The sequence below is a fragment of the Oxyura jamaicensis genome, chromosome 4, assembly GCF_011077185.1.
Source record: "Oxyura jamaicensis isolate SHBP4307 breed ruddy duck chromosome 4, BPBGC_Ojam_1.0, whole genome shotgun sequence".
In the NCBI taxonomy this organism is placed as follows: domain Eukaryota; kingdom Metazoa; phylum Chordata; class Aves; order Anseriformes; family Anatidae; genus Oxyura; species Oxyura jamaicensis.
The window spans coordinates 67012259-67032927 of NC_048896.1; the positions used below are offsets into that span (position 1 = coordinate 67012259).

General features: G+C 40.3%; 1 protein-coding gene across 19 annotated transcripts in view; it reads left to right on the forward strand.

Moving 5' to 3' along the window:
- ADAMTS3 (ADAM metallopeptidase with thrombospondin type 1 motif 3) overlaps positions 1 to 20669 on the forward strand; it is a 152903-nt gene that overhangs the window by 67265 nt on the left and 64969 nt on the right. The window contains exon 1 of one of the 19 annotated variants that reach the window (XM_035324400.1): positions 1264 to 1284. The exons of the other annotated variants lie outside the window; for them this stretch is intronic. Coding sequence (XP_035180291.1) covers positions 1281 to 1284 — 4 coding nt within the window. The 5' untranslated portion in view covers positions 1264 to 1280. Of the gene's footprint in view, positions 1 to 1263; positions 1285 to 20669 lie in introns of those variants that run through there. 19 annotated transcript variants of the gene reach the window in all.

Consider the following 20669-nt stretch of genomic DNA (forward strand, 5'->3'; position numbering starts at 1 on the left):
CACAGGAACAAGATAACATTTGACAAATGGTGATGGTAACGGACAGCAGAGTTTTTTTAAATATTCTGTAAACAACAATTCCCATGTGAGGGGAGCCTGTTTGGATTACAGATGATATTCTCACAGCAATTTCTAAGGTGAAGTCACGCCAAAGTAAGGACCACCCTTAGGAAGGGAAGGATAATATTAATATAGACAAACATTAAGTGCTGGACAGCACTGCAGGACCGAGTTCCCTAGTTCAGATGCAAAGTACCTTGTTTCTATTGAGTTTGATAAGAAAGATGCACATGGGAGAGTTAAAAATGCTTTGAAGTTGGCTGGGTAAGATAGCAATGAGAGCAGGGGGGCAAGGGTCGGGCTACGCAGTGGTGTGTGCGGGTTTTGTTCTGCCAGCTCCGGCCAGTCATCTGCCCTTCCCCAGCCCCGCTCACCTCAAGCTCTACAATTGGGTTAAAAAGGAGGAGCTTCGCTGAACCTCAGCATATGTACCAGGACAGTCCTTGCCTGAGAAAACATGCTAATTGGAAGCAGAAGGGCTGCCTTATCAAGATGAGTTTATGTGAATTAGAGGTCAGGAACATGAGGAAATGAATCCTCCTACAGCTCGTGGGGGCTTATGCTTGTTTATGTGTTTTACATGTGCATCATACAAATTTTTTTTGAAATGGGATACTATGAAAGCACCAAGACACTCTCCTTCACCCAAAGAAAATGCTCTTTTTTTAATCAGTCTGCATTCTGCAGGTTGATTTTTAAGCCTATGTCTTTTATGGGACAAATAATGAGAATATAGCAGTTTGTAGTGCAATACAAAATTGTCTTTTTCATACCACGTGACCAGTGCTGGATTTTTTCCCCCTGAAGTTCATGGAGTTATGGCATTTTTTCCCATTGTGAGATATCTCATATCAGCTGGTTTGTTCCTCAGTATATTCTACAAAGATTTTAGAAATGCAGACGTAGGTAAGAATCCAAACCTAGGGGAAACCAGGCAACTTCAGTTAAAATCTCCAAAAATTTCTGTATATTACAGCGTCATGCTTGGTTTATGTTAGATAAGAAGGAAAACTGATCTCAGGTGTACTTTGAGCAATTTGGATGCTCCCAGAGACTGGCTGGCAGCAGATGCTCCTCCTTTTTCGGTAGAACCTTTCCTTTCCTCTGTGAGGGCCACATGGGGTTCGAGTGCAGTAATTCTTGCAGTACTGTGTGTTTAGCATCGATGCCCTTCAGAGTTCACTGAATGCTTCTGTTTGTTCTTCTAAAGCACTATGTAGATGAGTAAGTAATCTTGTTTGTCTTACGCGGGGTGACACAGCATTGGGCAACTGAAGCTGATCGGAATGCGCACAGAAACGACTAACGTGAGAACATCCTTGCAGTTCATTTTACTCCCAGTGGACTGAGTTTCTTCAGATCCATTTCTGGTTTACAGAAATGCGTGAATCTTTCCAAAATGCAATGGTAAAACATAGCAAAGTAACAGCATGACCCAGCTGTTGTTTGCTGTGAAAACAGTGTTGTTGTTTTTTTTGTTTTGTTTTGTTTTCCAGAATGCCTTGTCTAATAATTCTTCTGAGTATTCCAATAACATGGGATAAGAATGTCAAGATAGGATTCTGGAGGTTACTGAAAGACACAAGTCTGAGTCTGCAGTTTGAGTTGGAAGAGAAAATTGCTATCTGAGGGAAGCTGGCTTCTCCTGCGGTAATGACAGGGAGGGGCTGACGTGTGGGAAATCTGGGTTAGACTCTGTCAAATACTGTGTGGTTTGGGAAGAAAGCATGGTGCGTGAGGAAGAGGTTTATTGGCTTGTGCTGTTAGGAGTAGCTAAGGAAAGCTTTCTATTTGTGTGTCTTCCTTTCTAGTATGACTGGCAGTGCCATTTTTAAAAAATACCCTGGATAAATGAGAACATTTCTGGAGAGATGCAAGTAAAGGCTCTGGTATGTCTTGGTGGGGCTGTTTGCATCCTTTGGAATCTCAGCTCTTCCCACAGATAAAATGCAGGCTGCTTAAGCTGCAAAGTTAGTGACACGCATGCCAGAGAGCAGGTTTATCCCAGGCCAGGATAAAGCAGCTAAATGACTCCTGAAACTAATTAAGGTAGAGTGGACACTCACTTTTCTGACATTGTCTTTCTTATCGCCCTCTGTAAGTTGAGGAAGAGTAATTGTGCAGGGCTCAGCATGTGACACAGTTCAGAGGCCTTTCTCATACTCAAATATTTGCTCGTGCATGACTTGTACAACGAAAAGCTCTCACTTCTGTTGTTAATGGCAAACAACTCAGTCCATCAGGTGGCAAGGAACAGTAAGATTTTCCTTCTCTCATATTTCTGCCTGGCCTACCTAACCAGGCACCTGGATACACTTGGATTCATGCACTTTTATCCTGCAGGGAGGATATGGTGCAGTGTGGGTATGGGCTGCACTGAGGGGCTCGTTTAGCTGGGCCAGACCAAGGGACAGACCAAGTACTGCGGGGCCAGCTTGACCTCAGCCGTGCTCTGGGAGCAGGGGAAGTGTGAAGGACTCCCATGTGCTTCTCCGACGTACGGTTCTCTGGGGTGTGTGTTGGGATAGGCACACTGCCAAAAAAATCTTGCTCAGTTCTGAAACATGTCTTAATCTAACCCAGGCCTTTTGTGTACCTTTACATGCTCTTTTTCTCCCCACCTTCTTTTATAAGAAAGCGTGCAGATAACATGCTGCGTATTAAAGCCTAGTTATCTAAGTGCAAGGTGGTGCACCTGCTCATCCACTTCAAACAGCTCCGTAGACTCAGTGGTGACTTCAAGACCTTGTTTCTGCTCTTTCTTCACTTTAATGAATGGAGAGCTGCTCTGGTGTCTGTTTCTGCTTGGGAACTGATCAGCTATTGCTAAAATTGGACGGATTCTGGCTCTTTAACTAACTTTTTACTTGCTGCAGTAACAGAACAGATTGGAGATTTTTCCTGAACAAAGCTTTGTTTTTGCTTGCTGCTTTTATCCTAATAGCAGAAGTTCTGCTCGTGTCTTTGTAAAAGCTGCCAGTAGACAGTGAATCGCGGAGCAGCTAAGCTAAAAAGGGTTACCATTTGCCACAGTCCTGTGTTAATGAAATTGTCTTACAGAGTTAAATGCAGTGGTCCAAATTAGCATGACCTGTGTATTCAAAAGCACTTGAGACCTCCATATAACATGATTGTTTGTTGCCTTGATGGTAGGAGTAAGCAATAGAAAGTGCTTTTGTTTGGGAAAAAATGTAGTTGGGCTTTTACTTCCTCAACAATGAATCTGTTAGGAATGTTAAAGAACAGGTAGTAACTCTGTTAATTATTTTCGAAAGTCGAAGAACAGTGTGACAGTCAGAGACAGGTTTGTGGATGTTTCCTGCCCTGGAGCATCTTATTAATCACGTTGGCCTGAAGTTTTCAGGCTTGTTTTTCCCTTTTATGTAAAAGGTGGTAATAGCTTACCAATGTAGTAGATACTATTTCCTTTGATTCCATCTCTTCTGGAATGTGTTTCAAATTTGTGCAAAGTGTTATCCTTCTATTTGAGAGGATCCACACAATACTCACGGATTTTATTTTTTAGGATGTTGGTTCCAGCAGTCTACCATTTGCGTTTGCAACAATTGACTAAGCGGGAATGAACTAATGATTCAGGAGAAGCCTTTAGGGCCCAATTTGAACCAGATATGTAGGAGGCACTGTCCAGCTACCATGCAAAACTGGCCAGACTGCTACTCAGCGTGTGCAGGATGACAACAGTTCTGGCTCTGGGCTTGACTGGCAGCCCAGTACAGAAGCGCTGGGAGCAAATGTTCTCAAAATCAAAGGCTCATTTGTCCAGCAGGGTATGCTGAGTCATATCACCTCTGCCTCTCCCAGCAGCTCAGCCCTTTTGGGAAAGAGATATCAAAGCACATAGATTAGAGAAGGCTCTGGGGAACAGCAGCTGCTGCTGAGGAGGTTCCTTGGGAAAATGGAAGTTGCATGAGGAGAACCATTGTGGATGAATATCGCAGTCCTTGAGGAAGTTGTGGTTTTGAGGTGGTTTGTCCCTTGAAGAGAAAAAAAAAAGAGAGAGAAAAACACAACAACAAACAAACAAAAAAAAAACACAACCAACTGTTCTGTCAGAAGCAAAGCCTGTCTTTCTCTCCCTCTCTTACTCTTTCAGATAGTTGAATAAAGTCTGATTCTTCACAAACTTTTCATAGCAGGAACTGGCAATGACATGCCTAGGTTCGTTTACTTCAAGGATGGATCTGGTCTTCACCCTGCTGTCTAGAGCAGTTCTGCTCTCACTACTGAATGCTGCGTAATGACAGGGTGACTGCGAAATTTACTGTCATGTACAAAATTTACATGTCAATGTAAATGTTTGAAATTTATATGTCAACGTGCGGGAGTTAACCTGGAAAGCTTCTCAGGGGAGAGCAAAGAACAAGTCCCAGAGAAGCCAGTTTCCCAAAGAAGCTCGAATAAATGACATAGTTCCCACTTCATTAACATGTTTTTGAAGTTTAGGTTGTTAAGAAGTGATTTTCCCATAGGGAAGATTTTTGGATCACTGAAAAAAATCATGAAAGTAACAATATCATTTTTTTTTTTTTTGAGAATTTGAGAATATAGGATGTTCACAACTGAAAGTAGTTGAAAACACAACATAGAGAACTCATTTTAAATCAAGTCAGTGTTACCTTCCTAGAATATAAAATGCATTTAGTAATTGATACTTTTTTGTCCCTATTTTTCACTTAGGTTTTGGACTTCCTGAGTCCGGTTGGAAATGAGTGTCTTTTGCTGCTACTGTTGTTGGAAGTAGATTTTCATTTGGCTTTTTCAAGTATCTGTAATTTGACGATAAAGCATCTTCATTTTCTTTAACTTGCTTAGAATGGAAAGGAGGCCTTTGGCATTTTTCTCTCCAAGATCAGTTCTTTGTGAAGTAATCCTGGAGCAGAACTGGAGTTTATTTCCTCAACTATGTGTACGAACTGTGGTGCGCGTACCACAGCCTACTTAAAAACCTTATATGCAAGCTAGCCAAGCTGGGTTGCACGAGGCTGATCATTCATAAGAACCATCCAGGCCAGAGCTGGGTACTGCTGCCTCTGCCAGCAATACCTGAGCTAGCAGAGTCTGGGGACACCTTCTAAGGATGGTTAGCAAGCTGCATCTTGCTTGGAAAAAGACCACGCCAAGACTCCATGCCAGAGGGGGAAAAGTATTCAGGTCAAGTCAAACTGCTTCCTGAACTTTCAAGGGTTAAAGTCAACATTAATATCTTCCAGGTGTTCTCATAACATTGAGTACACATATCAAGCTTAACTTAAAAATCATGTTGTTGAACATTTCCTGATGCGTCACGTCCAAAATAACGTGGTCCTTTGCACCTGTGTATTTGGGAGAGTCAAATGTCACGGATTTGATTTTCTCCACATTATAAATAATATCTGTTGCTCTCTTTACACACGTGACCCTTTTCATGTGGAAGCAGTGTTGGTACTGAGCTGATCCGAATTTCAGGTGCCAGATATAGCACGCTTGTAAATTTTCCTTATGGTGTTTCATTCTCACTTGGTGTTTTCTCCTGGTTACCTGTTTTAAGCTTCCTTTATTATTCACCAAAGCTCAGTTTGTCATTTCTGGAAAATTGACCTGGTACTTCTAGACTGAGGCATGTCTGTTGCTTTAATTTAATCTGTGGCAAAAGCTGTTTTGAAAATCTCAGGAAAATATCTTTAAGTATGCTCAGTATGCTCGGTGGGTTGTAAATACAATATATTTAACATCATCGCAGGTTGTATAATTAATAGCATCACAGCTTTTGTTGATTTTCAGAGAAAACCTTGAAGTCTTTCTTAGAGCTGTGATGCAAACAGAAACCCAGTTCACAAAATAATTTATCTGATTTTTTTTTTTAACTGTCAGTTTTAACCAATGTTCATTAAGTATCCAGAAACTTTGTCATTAATTGCAATAACTATTTGTCCTTGGCAATGCTGTATAACTCTGTTCCACTTAGGTTCTTCCAAAGCCAAATAAATGGTTTTCTTTTTTATTTTATCACTAATCGCAAGTTAATTTGCGAACAGATGCCTTTGTATCTGTGCTTTGCTATTTTAATGGTATTTCTCAATTTGCTTTCATAGTTGACTCTCAGTTTGTTTCAAGTCCTTTTTCTTAATCAGTTTGCAGTTTCCCTGCCAAGAATGAATAATGATATATTTTCATTACTTCCAGCACTTGAGAGGTTCCAAGTTTCTGATGCCCAGAACATTAACTACTAGAGGGGATAAAAAATAAAATAATAAATAAATAAATAAATAAAGACATCTTCCAGTAGTTAACAGTTGCTCATTAATAGGGAACACAAGGTGAGATAAATCAATTAAAAGAATCTGATATCAGAGTGACCGGCAGTTCAGTTCTCATAATGCCACGCAACGTTTTGGTGGCTGATTGTGTTAACTTAATTGGACAGAGGTCAGTGAAGCTCTGACCTCCTCAGATCTGTTTTGTTTGCTTTTTTTGTCAAACATGCTTTTTATTTTTGCTGGCGAGACAGACTCATCATTCATATTTATTTTTTACATCTGAAATTTGTCAGTCTGCTTGGAAAAATATGACAATGAAAGACATCTGGGCATCCCATCCACTTTCTATTTGGAAACATCTGCATCATTATTAGGAACTTCTTAGTGGCACTGCAGCGAGCAGATGGATTCTCTTTCCTTCTCCAGGCTAATTGCTGGTAGTGAAAGAAATGCAATAGGCACTAAAAACCAATATCTGTTTCTTGGCCAGGCTTTTTAATACCACATAGTTAGGATGCCTTAATGTTTGTTCCTGTGTAAAGAATAAACTTGTGGCATTTGAGGGAGAAGAGGGAGGAAGCAATAGAGAAAAGCATTGTCTCCCTCAGGTTATTCATTGGCTTTATCTATAGGGCTTAAAAAGCTAAGTAGTTGTATTCTTGAATCTTTGCCATGCCAGGCTCATTCACAGCTGTTCATCAAATGTAATGCTCCTTGTAAACCCAGAGTTCTGTCTCAAGCTGCCCTTCCTTCATTTTTAAAGCCTTAAGTCTGCATTAATATAAAAAAATCCCCTCCCCCCCCTTTTTTTTTTTCTTAATATGGAAGAACTGCTGAACTGTAGTGGCTACAACTGGAAAACATTGATGAAGCTGGGCTTTCACGGTGATACAGTAACGTGCACTGAATCATGAATTTACAGGAACATAAGATTGTCCAGCCAGAGTTAAAGAGCTGTTCAGTTCAGTAACCTGTCCGTGACACTGGCCAGGAGCTGATGGAAAGACAGTGCATAGGAACAGCATTCAGATGAAGCCATCTTCAGATGCTTCAGCAGTGTTAGGTTTTCCAGGGCGCCAGCCACGCCTGGGTCATTCTGCCTTCATTTATTTAGTTCTTTCTGACCTTTTCCTGCAACGATGACTTAAACAATTCAGTTAGATGCTGTGGAGCACTTTTGCTCATTTTAATCCTGCTACCTGTCCATTTTATTTGATCCATCCAATTTCCTGTGTTAGGAGAATATTATTATATTCATCTTGCATATTGCTCCTTATCTTTTTACCAGTCCAGAGGAAAATATTTTACTTTATCTCACAGTTTGCAAGCAGTTCCTTACCTGTGGCTGCTGCTGTCACTTCTTCACAGCTTTTCATCCCTGGAGATGGCAGTACAGATGGATGCCTGTGTGCAGTACGCCCAGGGTGTGGGCGTGTTGTAGGTTTGTGCAGTGGCATTGTGGTTTGCTGCTGTGCCTTTTTGTAACAATTGGTGCCTTTTCACCTTCTCAGTTGAACAAAGTCATTTTCAGAGAACTCTATTCATTAGGTTTAGCTTTTCTGAGACACCGTAGGTAATGACACTGCATGTGTATGTTTCACTGAGTGCATTCTCAGCTGTCAGCATTTTCTAATAATTCTGTATTTTGCAATCTATGCAAGTTCTTCATTTAGCTTTAGGTGTGACTGCTTTAGTAATCAGAAAACCTCATTGCCTTACTGTCTATTACCTTGTCCAGGCATAAATGAATATCTTGATGTACGCAGCTCCTGGTATAGATTTGTATGGCCCTTGTAAGAGTGTCTGTTAACATGGGAGGAGTTTTATTAGAATGAATGAATGAAGAGTTGGGGCTTAAGAACTCATTATTTAGTTTTAAAAAATAAGAAGGTTTGGTAGTGAATATACATAGTATGATTTGTGGGTAACATTCCTTTGACCCTCACTTTGTTGACTTTGTTCCTTTCACAGTAAGACACTGAACTGGCAATGTACTGATTTTCTAAAATTGGACTTGATTTAGACTGGATGGAAAAACTGTTGCGATGCAACTGATGAAATACATGAGTCTGAGTTTAAAATGTTTGAAATGCTGAAAGGGAATTCAATATAGCATTATAACGGCGAAAAGAAATTCTGTTTAATGTATGTACCATCAAGAGAGTAGAATATCTCAAGTCACAAAAAAAAAGATTTTTTTTTTTTTTCCCAAGCAGTTGTTCATCTCATTTCTTTTTTTTTCACGTTTCATTTGCTATTTACTAAGTGTATACCACTTACTTCCCACAATAATGTTGATGTCAAAGGTAAGAGGAACAAATGAAATACTTAATAGATGTCACAAATGCAACCAGTGTACCAGAGTGCATCATACTGACTAGTGTTGTACTGACCAATAGAAGACATTATTTCAGACTAGGATACTGTATGTTGTCCTTATGAGCCTATACAAAGTCCAGTGGAGTTTCTTAGAGAATGGTATTGTGGACACCGCTGGGGTGATGGTAGAGAAACCAGCTTCAGTAAATTCAGAGGGACACCAAGCGGGGGGATCTGTTACTGTGGGAGGGCTGCTGTTAAGGGGGCTCCAGACAGTCTGGAGAATTGGGCTGGCAGGAACCTCATCAAGTAAAACAAAGGCAAAAGACAAAACCTGCACTTAGACTGGGCCAACCACGTGTAAAGGCTACGCTGCCTTTACAGGAAGCAGCTTTGGAGAAGAGGACTTGGGGATTGCTTACAGCAGTCAGCAGACTCAGAATTATAGCAGGAACAAATTGAAGCCTGACGGTAATGGGTACAAATAGGCTTCCAAACTCTTCTTCCTTGTCTCTGGTGTTCAGAATTTCTACAACATCTGTAGAAGAAGGTATCCTATTCTTCTTTGTTCCTTAAAGCTCTTTGTGTTACAGTCAAGAAGAAATGTAAAGTGTCGAGTTACTAAGACTGAAGATAGACTTCTGGGGACAAGGCTATCCCGACTGCTGCTTGCTGTTTGGATGAAGTTTTAAAATTTCTGCTGCTTCATGTTAGCTTTTGTCTCCTTGATTCTTTCTGTCCTTCATTAACCTAAGAGAAATGACCTATTGATTTGTGGAATTATTTCATTGCTTGAAGGTTAATCCTTAATCTGTTAGATGTACAAATAATGTTTGTTTTGGGATTATCCCCTAAGAGGGAAGATCAATAAGCAATTACCTCCAGAATTAAGTTTGTCTTGAGGGCTCATAGGTGAGAATGACAAAATGGAAATCTATTTCCAATTGAACATAGAGGTTGCTTCTACTCACCTCTGTGTTTACTGTGGTGTCATCCAGCACCTATAATAACCAGAAAACCTTTCTTTACCAGGAGACTGCAACATGGTCCAAGTTTTGTCTCGAGTCTCACAAAACAGTCACTGGGTTTGCCTTTTACTTAAAGCAAGTAACACTTGGTGAAGCAAAAGCATGATATTTACAGGTCCTGTAAATTCTTGCTTTTTTGTTGTTGTTTGGTTTTATTGTTTGTTTCTCACTAAAGTGTTCTGTCAGGTAGTGCACAATTATATATTTTCCTATTTTGTCTGCTTTTCATCATTATTCCGCATCACAGTCTGAACAGGCCGCAATAACTTTAGAAACAGCATGAAGGAACTTAAGCATGTGGAATGACTTTGGAACCACGTTTATGTGCCACTGAAGTCAGTTTTTCTAAATATTTAAACATAAGCGCTTTAAGTTACTTGATAAAAACATACCTCTGTCTGACTCACACTATGAGGAATACTAACAGCTGTAATTACAGGCTGTCAGCATGTCATCCAGTAGAGCATTTTGAACCCTCTTTTTTTTTTATCCCCATACCTCATGGGCATCACAGTTTTTGTCTCTGGTAGCCGGTGGCACGTTCCAGCAGCTTGCATCTCTATGCTCTACTTGCCTCAAGTCCTTAAGGTCCCTTTTAGGGACAGAATGCCCTATAGAGAACAAGTGGTTGTCCACACACACAGGTGTTCATAAATGTATTCACATAGTATATCAGAAGACTGAGATTTTACTTGTTTGGCATAAATAGCAGGGACCTTTGGACCTCAAGTGTTTTGTCTTAGCATTTAACAAATGTACCGTACCATCTCAACCCCGGTCCCTATTGATACTGCTGGCTTAGCAGCAGCGTATCAACACTCAGAAGGGGGAGGCAGGCATGCGTGTGTGAACCTCCGGGACTCGAGTGAGCTGGGGGCGTTGGTGAAATGAGAGACAGCAGTAGTAGGAAGATTTTGTTGAGTGACTTTATAAGAAGAAAAAACAAGTACATGTTCAGTGACTGAGATCTGGTCTTCTTCTAAACAGTACAGATGTTCTTGGTACATTATCCTGGAGCCAAAAGCATCTGCCTCTCCCTCAGGAGGTGGACATTTGCCCTCCTTTCCATTTTCTACATTAAGCGAACAGTTTCCTGGCCCATTTCAAGCAACTGCAAGGGGGAAAGACAGGATTCAGGCTCTAATGTGAGGGAAACCGAGGCAGCAGCAGGCTTCCTGAAGCAAGGAAAGCCAGCTTCCTAGAAGGAAAGCCAATTTCTTTGCTGGGCAGGGAGCTGTCTCAACAAGGAAAAGGCTTCTGTCATTTTCCTCTTAGCAAGTGTTCCCCGTTCCGTATTAGGTCTCTTTTGTTCTTTATAAAAGGAAACTCTCTTTTCCATTTTTCCTTGGAAAAGCTGGACAACAAGTTGGTCAAAAAGAGCCTCCATGAAACCGTTCAGTTCCTTGAGACCTAATAAGCTGCTCTCACCACCTTCTAAAATGGTTAATTTAGGATCGTTATAATAATTACACTTTGGGTAGGATTTTCAAGGACACTTGAAATTATTACCCCAACTTTAGAAGCAGGTAAGTTGATATCCAAGGTCAGGAAGAGACTGCTCCGCAGTCAGTGGCAGAGCTTAAAACCGAATCCAAACTGCCTGAGTCCCAGGTCCTCCAAATTGCACTACCTGTCTCACATCGAATTTCAGCTGGCATAACTGTGAGCTGATTTTGATACTGTTTTTCAGTTCAGAAATAGAATAATGTTTTTGCTTAGTTGTTTACTAAAGGTTTTTTGTTGTCTTGATTAAACCCACTACCTTGCATGTGCAGATCAGCATGTTTTGTTGGTGCACCCCTTTCCTCTTTTTATGTAGTGTTCAAGGAGAATGGCTTCATACACATTTTTGCCATTATTTTGGACGGTATCGTGGTACATATAATGTTTGGAAATAGCTTGGATTTGGAGATATTTGTTGGTCTTGGAATGCTAACTTACAGTGCATTCATGGAAAAAAAAGCAGGAACCAGAGTTCAACAGCATTCAGTGATAGTTTATAGTTGGAGCTTTTTCTTTATATTTATGCCAGTGGAATTTTGAAAATTGGTTAAACTTCCATGTGGCAAGGAAAAGAGTCTTACCATCTGTGACCAACACTTAGATACTTTTTTTAATCAGTATTTTTTGCAATTATGCCACTTTTACACTTCTGCTACATTGGCTGATTCTGTGGTTTCATCATTTTAAACGGTTTTTCTTCTAGCTTTAGTTGTTACTCTTACGTTACTCATGCTGCCATCTTCCTTTGGCGATCTAGTGTAACCGCACTATCACATCTGAATCCAGAGTAGGGATAAACTTGTTTTTGTGTTAGTAATTGAATCCAAACTGGAACCTGGATTTTTAGATGACAGTGCTGAAATTATGTGAATTCTTCAAAACAAAGAGCAGAAATGTCATATGGACCTTTTTTAGTTCATTATCTGCCTGTGGTGGTTTTACCGTGCTAGGCAGTTGAACACCACAACCGCTCTCTCACTCCCCCTCCTCAGATGAGGTGGGGAAGAAGTAAAGGAAAGAACAACTCACGGGTTGAGATAAGAATGATTTAATTAAAGAGAGAAATATATATATATATATATGTTATTAAGGAAATATTATTATTAATTAAACAATTCAACTAAAGGGGAAAAAGGGAAAGGGGAAGAGGGAGGGGGGAAAGGGAATAACTAAACAAAACAAGTAAAGGCTATGTGGAAGTGCAGAGGAAAGAAATTACTCTCTGCTTCCCACAAATGAGAGATGCTTGACCACGTCCTTGAAGCAGGGCCTCAACGCATGTAGCCGGTGTTCGGGAGGAGGACAGACGTTTTCACAACGAGAACCCACCCCTCCCCTCTTCTTCCTTTTTCCACCTTTTATTGCTGAGTGTGACATCATATGGTATGGAATATCCCTTTGGTTGGTTTAGGTCAGCTGCCCTGCTGATGTTTCTTTCTCACTTTTTTGCCCACCCCCTAGGAGGGTCAGAGAGAGTCCTGATGCTGTGCCAGCACTTCTCAGCAGCAGACACAACACTGGTGTGATACCACTGCTGTTCTAGCTCCAAGTGCAGAGTGCAGCACTGTATGGGCTGCTGCAGGGAAAGTTAACATCCCAGCCAGACCCAGTACACTGCCTTACTCATTCAAGATAAATATTTTCCAAGATCAAGAATTACCACTTATTAAAGTAACTTTTAAATCAAAACAGGAAAAATTAGTTTCCTATAACTTAGAATCTCAGTTCACTTTTAGATCTAACTAACATTTCTCATCACTCCAAATATAGGCCAATTTTATGGTATATGGGTTGACAGTCCATTGCTTGCATCTATGTTAATATGCAACAGCCTGGAAACACAGGAGATTTTTCATATACCAGTCTATTATTTAGAATTTAATTGAAGATTAAAAACTGGGCTAACATTCCCGGAAGAATTCCTAGAGAATAGTATAAGTGTGTGAAAATTAAAAGGCTTTTTTATTTATGCGTTTCTCTAAACCCTTGTGAAAAAGTGACTGATTGACATCACTGTTAAATGTACTAGTTGTGTACAAATGTGTAGTTGTGTTAAACTCTGCTTTTTCTTCCTCCATTTCACTGCTGGACAGTTGAAAAAAGAATCGTGCTCCTGTTGTTGGAAGTGATGGTGTAGGTACTTGTTAGATGGGATAAAGTGCAAGGTAAGATTCTTGCTTTTGCAGTGGTCTCTGCAAATGCAGTAGGGGACTATATCCGAGATGGCTCAGAGTCTGGAAAGGCAACGTGGCAGAGCCTGTGTCAGCACTTGGAAGGTGAGAGAGCTGTTGCATTTTGATAGATCAGGCCTCCAAGTTCCAGTATGAGTCGAAAGATGGAGTGCTCTTACAAGCAAGTAGTGCTGCTGAATGGGGGAAGAGCTGTCCAGAGAAGTGACTGGTAGTGAGAGTCCTACATCTGTACACTGGGCAATTACATCCAACCAGCTGCAGTGTGGGTGTGTGGACCAAGTACCTGATGCTCAGGCTACACACAGCTCACTCCTGTGCATATGTGTTCACTGTGTTCACTTTTCTCCTGTGAGCTACTTTGTAATTATCAGCAGTGAATGTCAGCTGCCAGTATCTGCCTAATCAATGTATGTTATTAGATTCCTCTACAAGACTTCTATTACTTTAACATGTGACATGGCTTTTTGTCACTTTATGTGTGACACCGCCCTTTACTAACCACAAAATTTATCAGGACTTTCTGCTGTACTGTTAAACACATCCAATGATGCAGTCGCACAAGCTATCAGGATATTTGGCTGTGCAAAAAGAAACTATCCTCTAAATACCTTGTGTTTTCTTCAAACACCTGCTTCAGCTTTCCATAAAGCACACTCTTCATTTCTTTTGGTGCCTCAAATTGTCTTTGTAGCTCATATTTGTGAAGTATTTCTGCAAGACAAATAATATTTGACTAAGCATTTTTTCTTCGTAATTTTGTTTAAAAAGCATGAAAAGTTACTGATTAACATTAGCTTAAGAGTTCCTTTTATGTGTCTAAAACTGACAAAATGAAGACTAAAAACTCAGCACAAAATTTGACTGTAAAATGTGGTCAAATATGGATCTCCTGTTCCTGCAAATCAGAGATAATGCCCAGGAGTTTTCCCCTTGATATGACTTGGACATCTTAACCGGCCTCATTCAGTTTAGGACTGTTACCAGGCCATCTGATAAAGTGAAACTTATATACTCAAGACCAAGACATCATTTCTGTACACTTTGAAACAGCTGTTGTGATGTGCTAGCCATCTTTATTTCCCTTCTTCACCCCTGCCCACCCCAAGCAGTGTGCACACTGGGGCTTTTTTCTCTCTAGCGTTTAGTCATTTGTGGCAAGTTGTCCCTTTTTGTCATATGTCTAGTCAGAGCCATTGTATATTCCGTGGAAAACTCTTCCTAAATCTTCTCCCATCTCAGGTTATCCTTTATTATTATTATTATTATTTCACTGTCTTTGTTAGCTTTCCACCAGACTGCAGGGCTCATTAAAGCATACTGTACAGGAAATCGAAAGAGGCGCAAGAATGGGATCCTTCTCGCCAAATAGGGAAAGTTGGCAACTCTCCTTTAATAGGGAAATTCCTTGGCTTCAAAGAACAGCTTCACACAGAGGGAGTGCTATTTAAGAGGTATACAGGGCAAGAAATGCTTCTTGAATGCCATTCCACAAATAAATGGCACTGTGGATACTCACGCATTAGGGTGAGATTCCCTCAATATTAATTTGAATGTAACTGTTGGAAATGTATGGTGTTATCCGAGCAGTCTTAAAGTGAAACTGCAATTGTCAGAAGGCAGAAATCAGTTCTGAGCATAAAAAGTTAACAATGTGTATAGTAATCTCATATTGAATGTGTTTTCAGCATACTTCCCCTCCATTGTTGGACAGCACACGCAGTGCAGAAGTGAACTTAACTCAGTTTAGTTATTGCTTTTTCAAGCAAATGTAGACAGCACTGTCTTTCAGGCCAGAAAGAGATGGAGCTCAGAATGGGAGAATTTATGGCTCTTAGCTATTTTGGATGGGATTGGGATGGGGGAAGAGAGAGGGGAATGATCAAAATATCCTGTGTGGAAACACTGGGAGTTATATTCATAACACATCTGTGCGAGGTACAGTCAAGGTTGGCTCACTAATAGGAATTTGGTGAGATGGAAAGAAAAAAAAAAGTGCCTCTTTGTGTAAGAATCTATATGAAAAAAAGGAAAGTATCAAAGGGTAACGAATCCATAATGAAATAACTTCTGTTCTAGTTTCTGAGGCCATGGTGTTTTGGGCCTTGCAGATTTTTACCTTCCCAGAAAGGAAACAGGAAGGCTAATGGGGGATTCTCTTCTGTTTGTAAACCAGTTCTATAGTATTACAATCAAAATTAAAATTCATAAGATGCCTATTTGCTCTTTCTTTACTGACCATACTGGGACATCAGTATGTATGTAATGTCAAACCATATGCTTTTTATAAGTATATCACTGTTGGGTCATAGTGTGTATAATTATAGCCATAGTTGGGCAGGAGAGGTTCTGCTTCATTAGGAACTGTGAGATTTGACAACTGGCTTCTAATTCAGGAGAGCTCCCTCCCCTTTTTAGCCCTTCCAGTTTTTAAGTTCTCTCTTACACAAAATGAATCTCTTGGGGAGGCTTTGACTGATCTGCCATGGTTTCACAAAATCTGCATTAGTGTGTACGTGTGACATTAGATGTTAGTTTGTAATGAAGAATCAGAACTTTTCAAAAGCCAGAAAGGCTATCTGGAATATATTTATAATCCCCCACCTCATATGTTTTTTTCCAAATAAAACCTTAGAGTTGCTGTTGAAAAATGATTCGATCTAAATCGTTCCAGCCAGTTCTTGTGTACAAGTTACGTTTAAAAAAAAGGAGTATTTCAGCTTGACATAGGGGTTGATGGGCAAATGAAACCATCCTCAAAATCTCCATTTTATACACCTTAATATCTAAACATTATAATCTAACATATCTCTATATATGTATTGTGTATATAGGAGTGTGTGTATTAGATGGTGCTGTTTAAGAAAGATAACTTCCTTTATATAGTTTCTTTGTTACAATGCAGCACTTACTAGAAGATAAGACGGTTCAGATGTTGAAATGCACCACTTTGTATCTTAGGTAGCCCCTGCATTTTTTGATCTGTCATCCAAACACATCAGGAGTCTTTGCATGGAAGTCACCAGGCTGTCAAGTAGATCCACAGCCTTTAATGTTTGCCAAAATCAGGATTTGCTGGGGACTTTCAAACAGAAATTGCCACACTCCAGCTGCTGCTGGAAAACCTTTGCCAAGATTATCCCCAGTTGCAATCTGTTGTAATCTGCTGGGGTACATGCTTGGAGCAAACAGCTTTGTTTCCCTTCAGCAGCTTGTCATGCATACAAACCTTTATCTAAATGCTGGCTTCTGATGCTGTCTGGCATTTGGTTGCTAGCAGTGGAAGAACCTTGCCTTGGACTTCAGTTGGTATTGCTGCAGGTGCATGGGCTCGTGGAAAGGCCAGTCTCCAGAAAACAGCTGTTGGACTTGGTAATGTCAGAAAGCTGGAATCCACTTAGTGACAACTGAACAATTCAGGACAATTGTGCTTTCAGCTACATTAACAAGTAACTCGGTAGTAAGGCACTGGAAGGAAATGACCCATTGTTGAACACTGGAGTAATATGGGACTCATGGTATCATCGGAAGGGTGTTTGAAGCTCTCTTTGTTTTGGTAATATGGGCCCATAATATTATACCACATTCTTTTCCAGTCGTACACACTCAGTTATTCCTTTTATCTGACTGAATACTGTGAATTCCTGTCTTCTGTCTCCTTTAAATGTTTATCTCTGCATAAACCATCTAACAGCTGAGTCTGCCCATTATGTTCACCTCCTTGGCTTTTGGCTGCACTAATGTCTATGTGAGGAAAGCATGCTTGAAGTCATGAAGTGAGTGCTGTTCCCTGGTATGTGCTCTGGAAAAATGTTCTCTGTTGTGGGGCTGTGATTGGTAAAGCAGTGGCACATTTAGCTTCGGGAGATGAAGTTCACTGCTGAGGCAGGAAGTGCCCATCTGTGACCTGGAGTTTCCCAGCAAAGCACACTAAATGGTGTCCAAACACTTTTTGTAGAATTAACTGAAAAGCAAGGAAGAAGGGACAAAGACTGGACAGGAGAGATATTGAATAAAACCCTATAATGCACTTTCCATACCATTGTTTTATAATTTGTCAAATGGATGTTACGGCTTTTTCTTGCCTTTCCTGTCTTTTTAATAAATTAGTGACCAGGTATAATTAGCAGTTTTTATCTGTAGCATTAATGATCCAGCTTTTTAACTTTGTCTCCTCAGTTCTTACTGTATCTTGCTTTTAGAATGACTTTTTCATTCACCGTGACTTGAATGCAGCAGTTAAAAGCACTGTTTGCAACGTTTACCTGGGTGTAACTTAACTCCAAGATGTGGTCAAGTTGCATTTTAAAATATGAATTCAGGAAGGTGTTAAGCCAAGGCCTGATGCTTGCTCCTGTGGTCCATATTAGCATAAATTATGAGAACATCTTTTTCAGTATTTAGGTTCTATATTTTGTCCTTTCAACTCCCGTGATTTAGGTGAATGTTTTTCTCATTCTTACTTTTCTTATTCTTATTTTTCTTAAGAGTAAATGGTTTCTCTTAAAAATGAAGCTAAATCCTTTTCATCGATTTCACTAGCACAAGAACAAAGTCTAAATCTGAAGTGTGATGAAAGTGGAAAGTTATTGGTCAAACATGGTATTTTTTCCTAATCTGTGGTATGATTACCTCCTACACTGCTGGATAGCCACGTAGGCTGTCTGCATGGATATCATGTATTTGACCTCATTCTTAGTATGATATCACTTCTACTAGTGCCGATTTGTTAAAAAGCCTACATTAAATATCTCTTCTGAAAGAAAATATGAAGTATAGTAGTACACAGCGACACTCATTTATTCTGACCAAGACCTTACATGTATGACCTAATCTACCAAAGCAATCCTTGCAGACAAATCAGCCTTTCTGTAAGAAAGGAAGACGAGTGTCATGTCTGTGTGTCTGGGTCAGTATCAGCTGATGCCTGGATACGGTCTGAAGAAAAATTGGCAGCCCTGCATCTGTTGTAGCCACATCAGACGAGAGACTGAGGATGTTGAAGAATAATTTCCCTTTTTATACCTGTAAAGAGGTTCCTTTAGTTCAGAAGGGAAACAGGCCTAGCTATTCCTTATACAGCTGTTGTGTTGACACATGAACATACAAGAGCTAAGAAGAACTTATGTTGATCCCGATAAGTTGAGAAATCTTTCATTTCTTTATTTGCAAAGCTTCTAGCTTTGGCCTTTTGACAGAGCTTAATCTCCTCCCTCTTCCACTTCTCATTCTCATTCAGACTTCAGGTGTTTTATTGCATCAGACTGAAGGTCTGCTACAGCCAGTGTCCTCCAACCGCATTGCCCAGGCTTCATAGCTCTATCTGTACAGGTGGGTAGGCATCAGGGAAGGGTTGTTATGGCAGCAGAGAGTAGAGAATGCTCAGCACTCACAGGTCCTTTCTTAAAAACTTGTGGTGTTAGTGGTTTGTTTGGACTCAGAGGTTCAAGAGAACTTAGAACAGTGCAAGTCACTGAGAAATGTGTTTGTCTCTTTCCTTCTACAGGGGGAAAAAAAAAAAAAAAAGGTATATTTTGGGTTTTCCAGTGTGTTGCCGTGTAAAATGTTCTAGTACTTAAGCATTTTTGAAGTAGCAGGTTACCATGCCCCACCTTTTCACAACTGACATTTTTTCCTTGGATTTTTATGATGTGTTTTCACTGTTGGTAATTACATTAATGGAAAAGCTTAGCTGCATCATCTTCAGCTTTTCACAGCTCTCCTCTCCAGCTGGATAGAAATTTTGGCTCAGTCTGTGTTAGTAAGGCATAGCCATGGAGCTCTTCTATTGAAGCATTTTAGTGAGGGAATCATTCCTTCTGCTTCTCTGTAGGCAAGAGAATATAAAAGCTGTCCTGGAAAATGACATAGACTTTTTCCTGAGCTGATGAGAGAGCTTTCCCCTTGCAAGGGGCAAACTGACAGGCTCCCATTACAATGACTTTATGTAATTTGGGAAGCTGGTCATGGCACAGATTATGAGCTATTTGCTTTCGGGTAGACCATTCAATTGCATGTTGGTGGCATATACAAGGCCCGCTAGTTAGTTACCAAGCTTGGCACCTTCCATGAGAGTAATTTGTCTATTTACTACGTCCCTGCTTTTGGCAAGGCGCTCCTCCCTGTTCCAAAGGAGGCCCTATCAAATGAAGCTGATGTCTTGCTGTTCTGTCTGGCCGCTGTAGTAGGCTTTGCAGACTTTCAGAGGCTTAAGGCGGATAAAGAGATGATTAGAATGTAATTGTTGTTGACAGTAGACAGTGAACTTCTCAGTACAGATAATGACTGTGGTTGGGAGTACAGATGAGCACAGGCCACGCCAGGCTCCTGTTACACATTTACTGTTGCAGTAACAGGTTCCACATGTTTAGAAACAAATTCCTTTCAAAGCATTTCATACTAAGCAACTGTATATAAACACATCACCCGCTTCATCGAAGCAAAATGAACGACCAAAGCAGTTAGATGTCCAACAGAAGGGAAGATGTAAGAGCCCCATTAACGAGGGAAAATGATACATAAGGAAAAATCACGAAGAAAGTCTGTTCCAAGAAGAATTGTGTTAGGCTTTTATGATTAAGGAATTGGTTGGCTTGTTTTTCCTATTTTTGCTTTTCCCCCTGTCATGCCACCTGCAGCTATCTATTTATAAATAGGGTTTACTGCTTTTTTGTTTTGTTTTGTTTTAACCTGTCAGCAAAATTTTTCTATTATTGCTGCCTTCTGTCACATCAGAGGTTTAGAACTGCCATTGCCTGTAGTGACCTTGGGAGTGATCAGTGGGAGGTCTAAAGCAGCAGTGGTGATCAATCCTGATAGGGCTACCTCGTGTCCTTTCATGGATGTGTCAGGTTAGCTTAGATAGTGAGTTAAGTTTGCAAGAAAATTGAACATTCCATGGTTGAAATAAAAGAGAATAAATGTCATTTTGACTTAAGCAGCACTGAATAATAAATAGGCAGTTCTTACTGCTTCAAAGAGGTTAGAGTTCATCCAGAAAGTCCTCTCATGTTCCCTGATCTGTCCTGATTCAAGTCTCCAGTTTCAACTCTTGCTCTGAGGTCATTTGTGCAAATTAAAATATATTAGCTGCCAGCTCTGCTAGGGAATGCCAACAGCCTGCCTGCCGTCATCCAGTATGCACTCAATGTCTACTCAAAACCATACTCTGACACCAAAGTTTGACTAGCAAAACTACATACATATTCCTTACCTCATTCTCCGATGAAGGAAACTAAAATGAACTACTGTTTCCTCTCCTGGGGATAATTGCTGTGGGATTTGTCAGTGGATAAATCTCTTCTTTAGTCAGA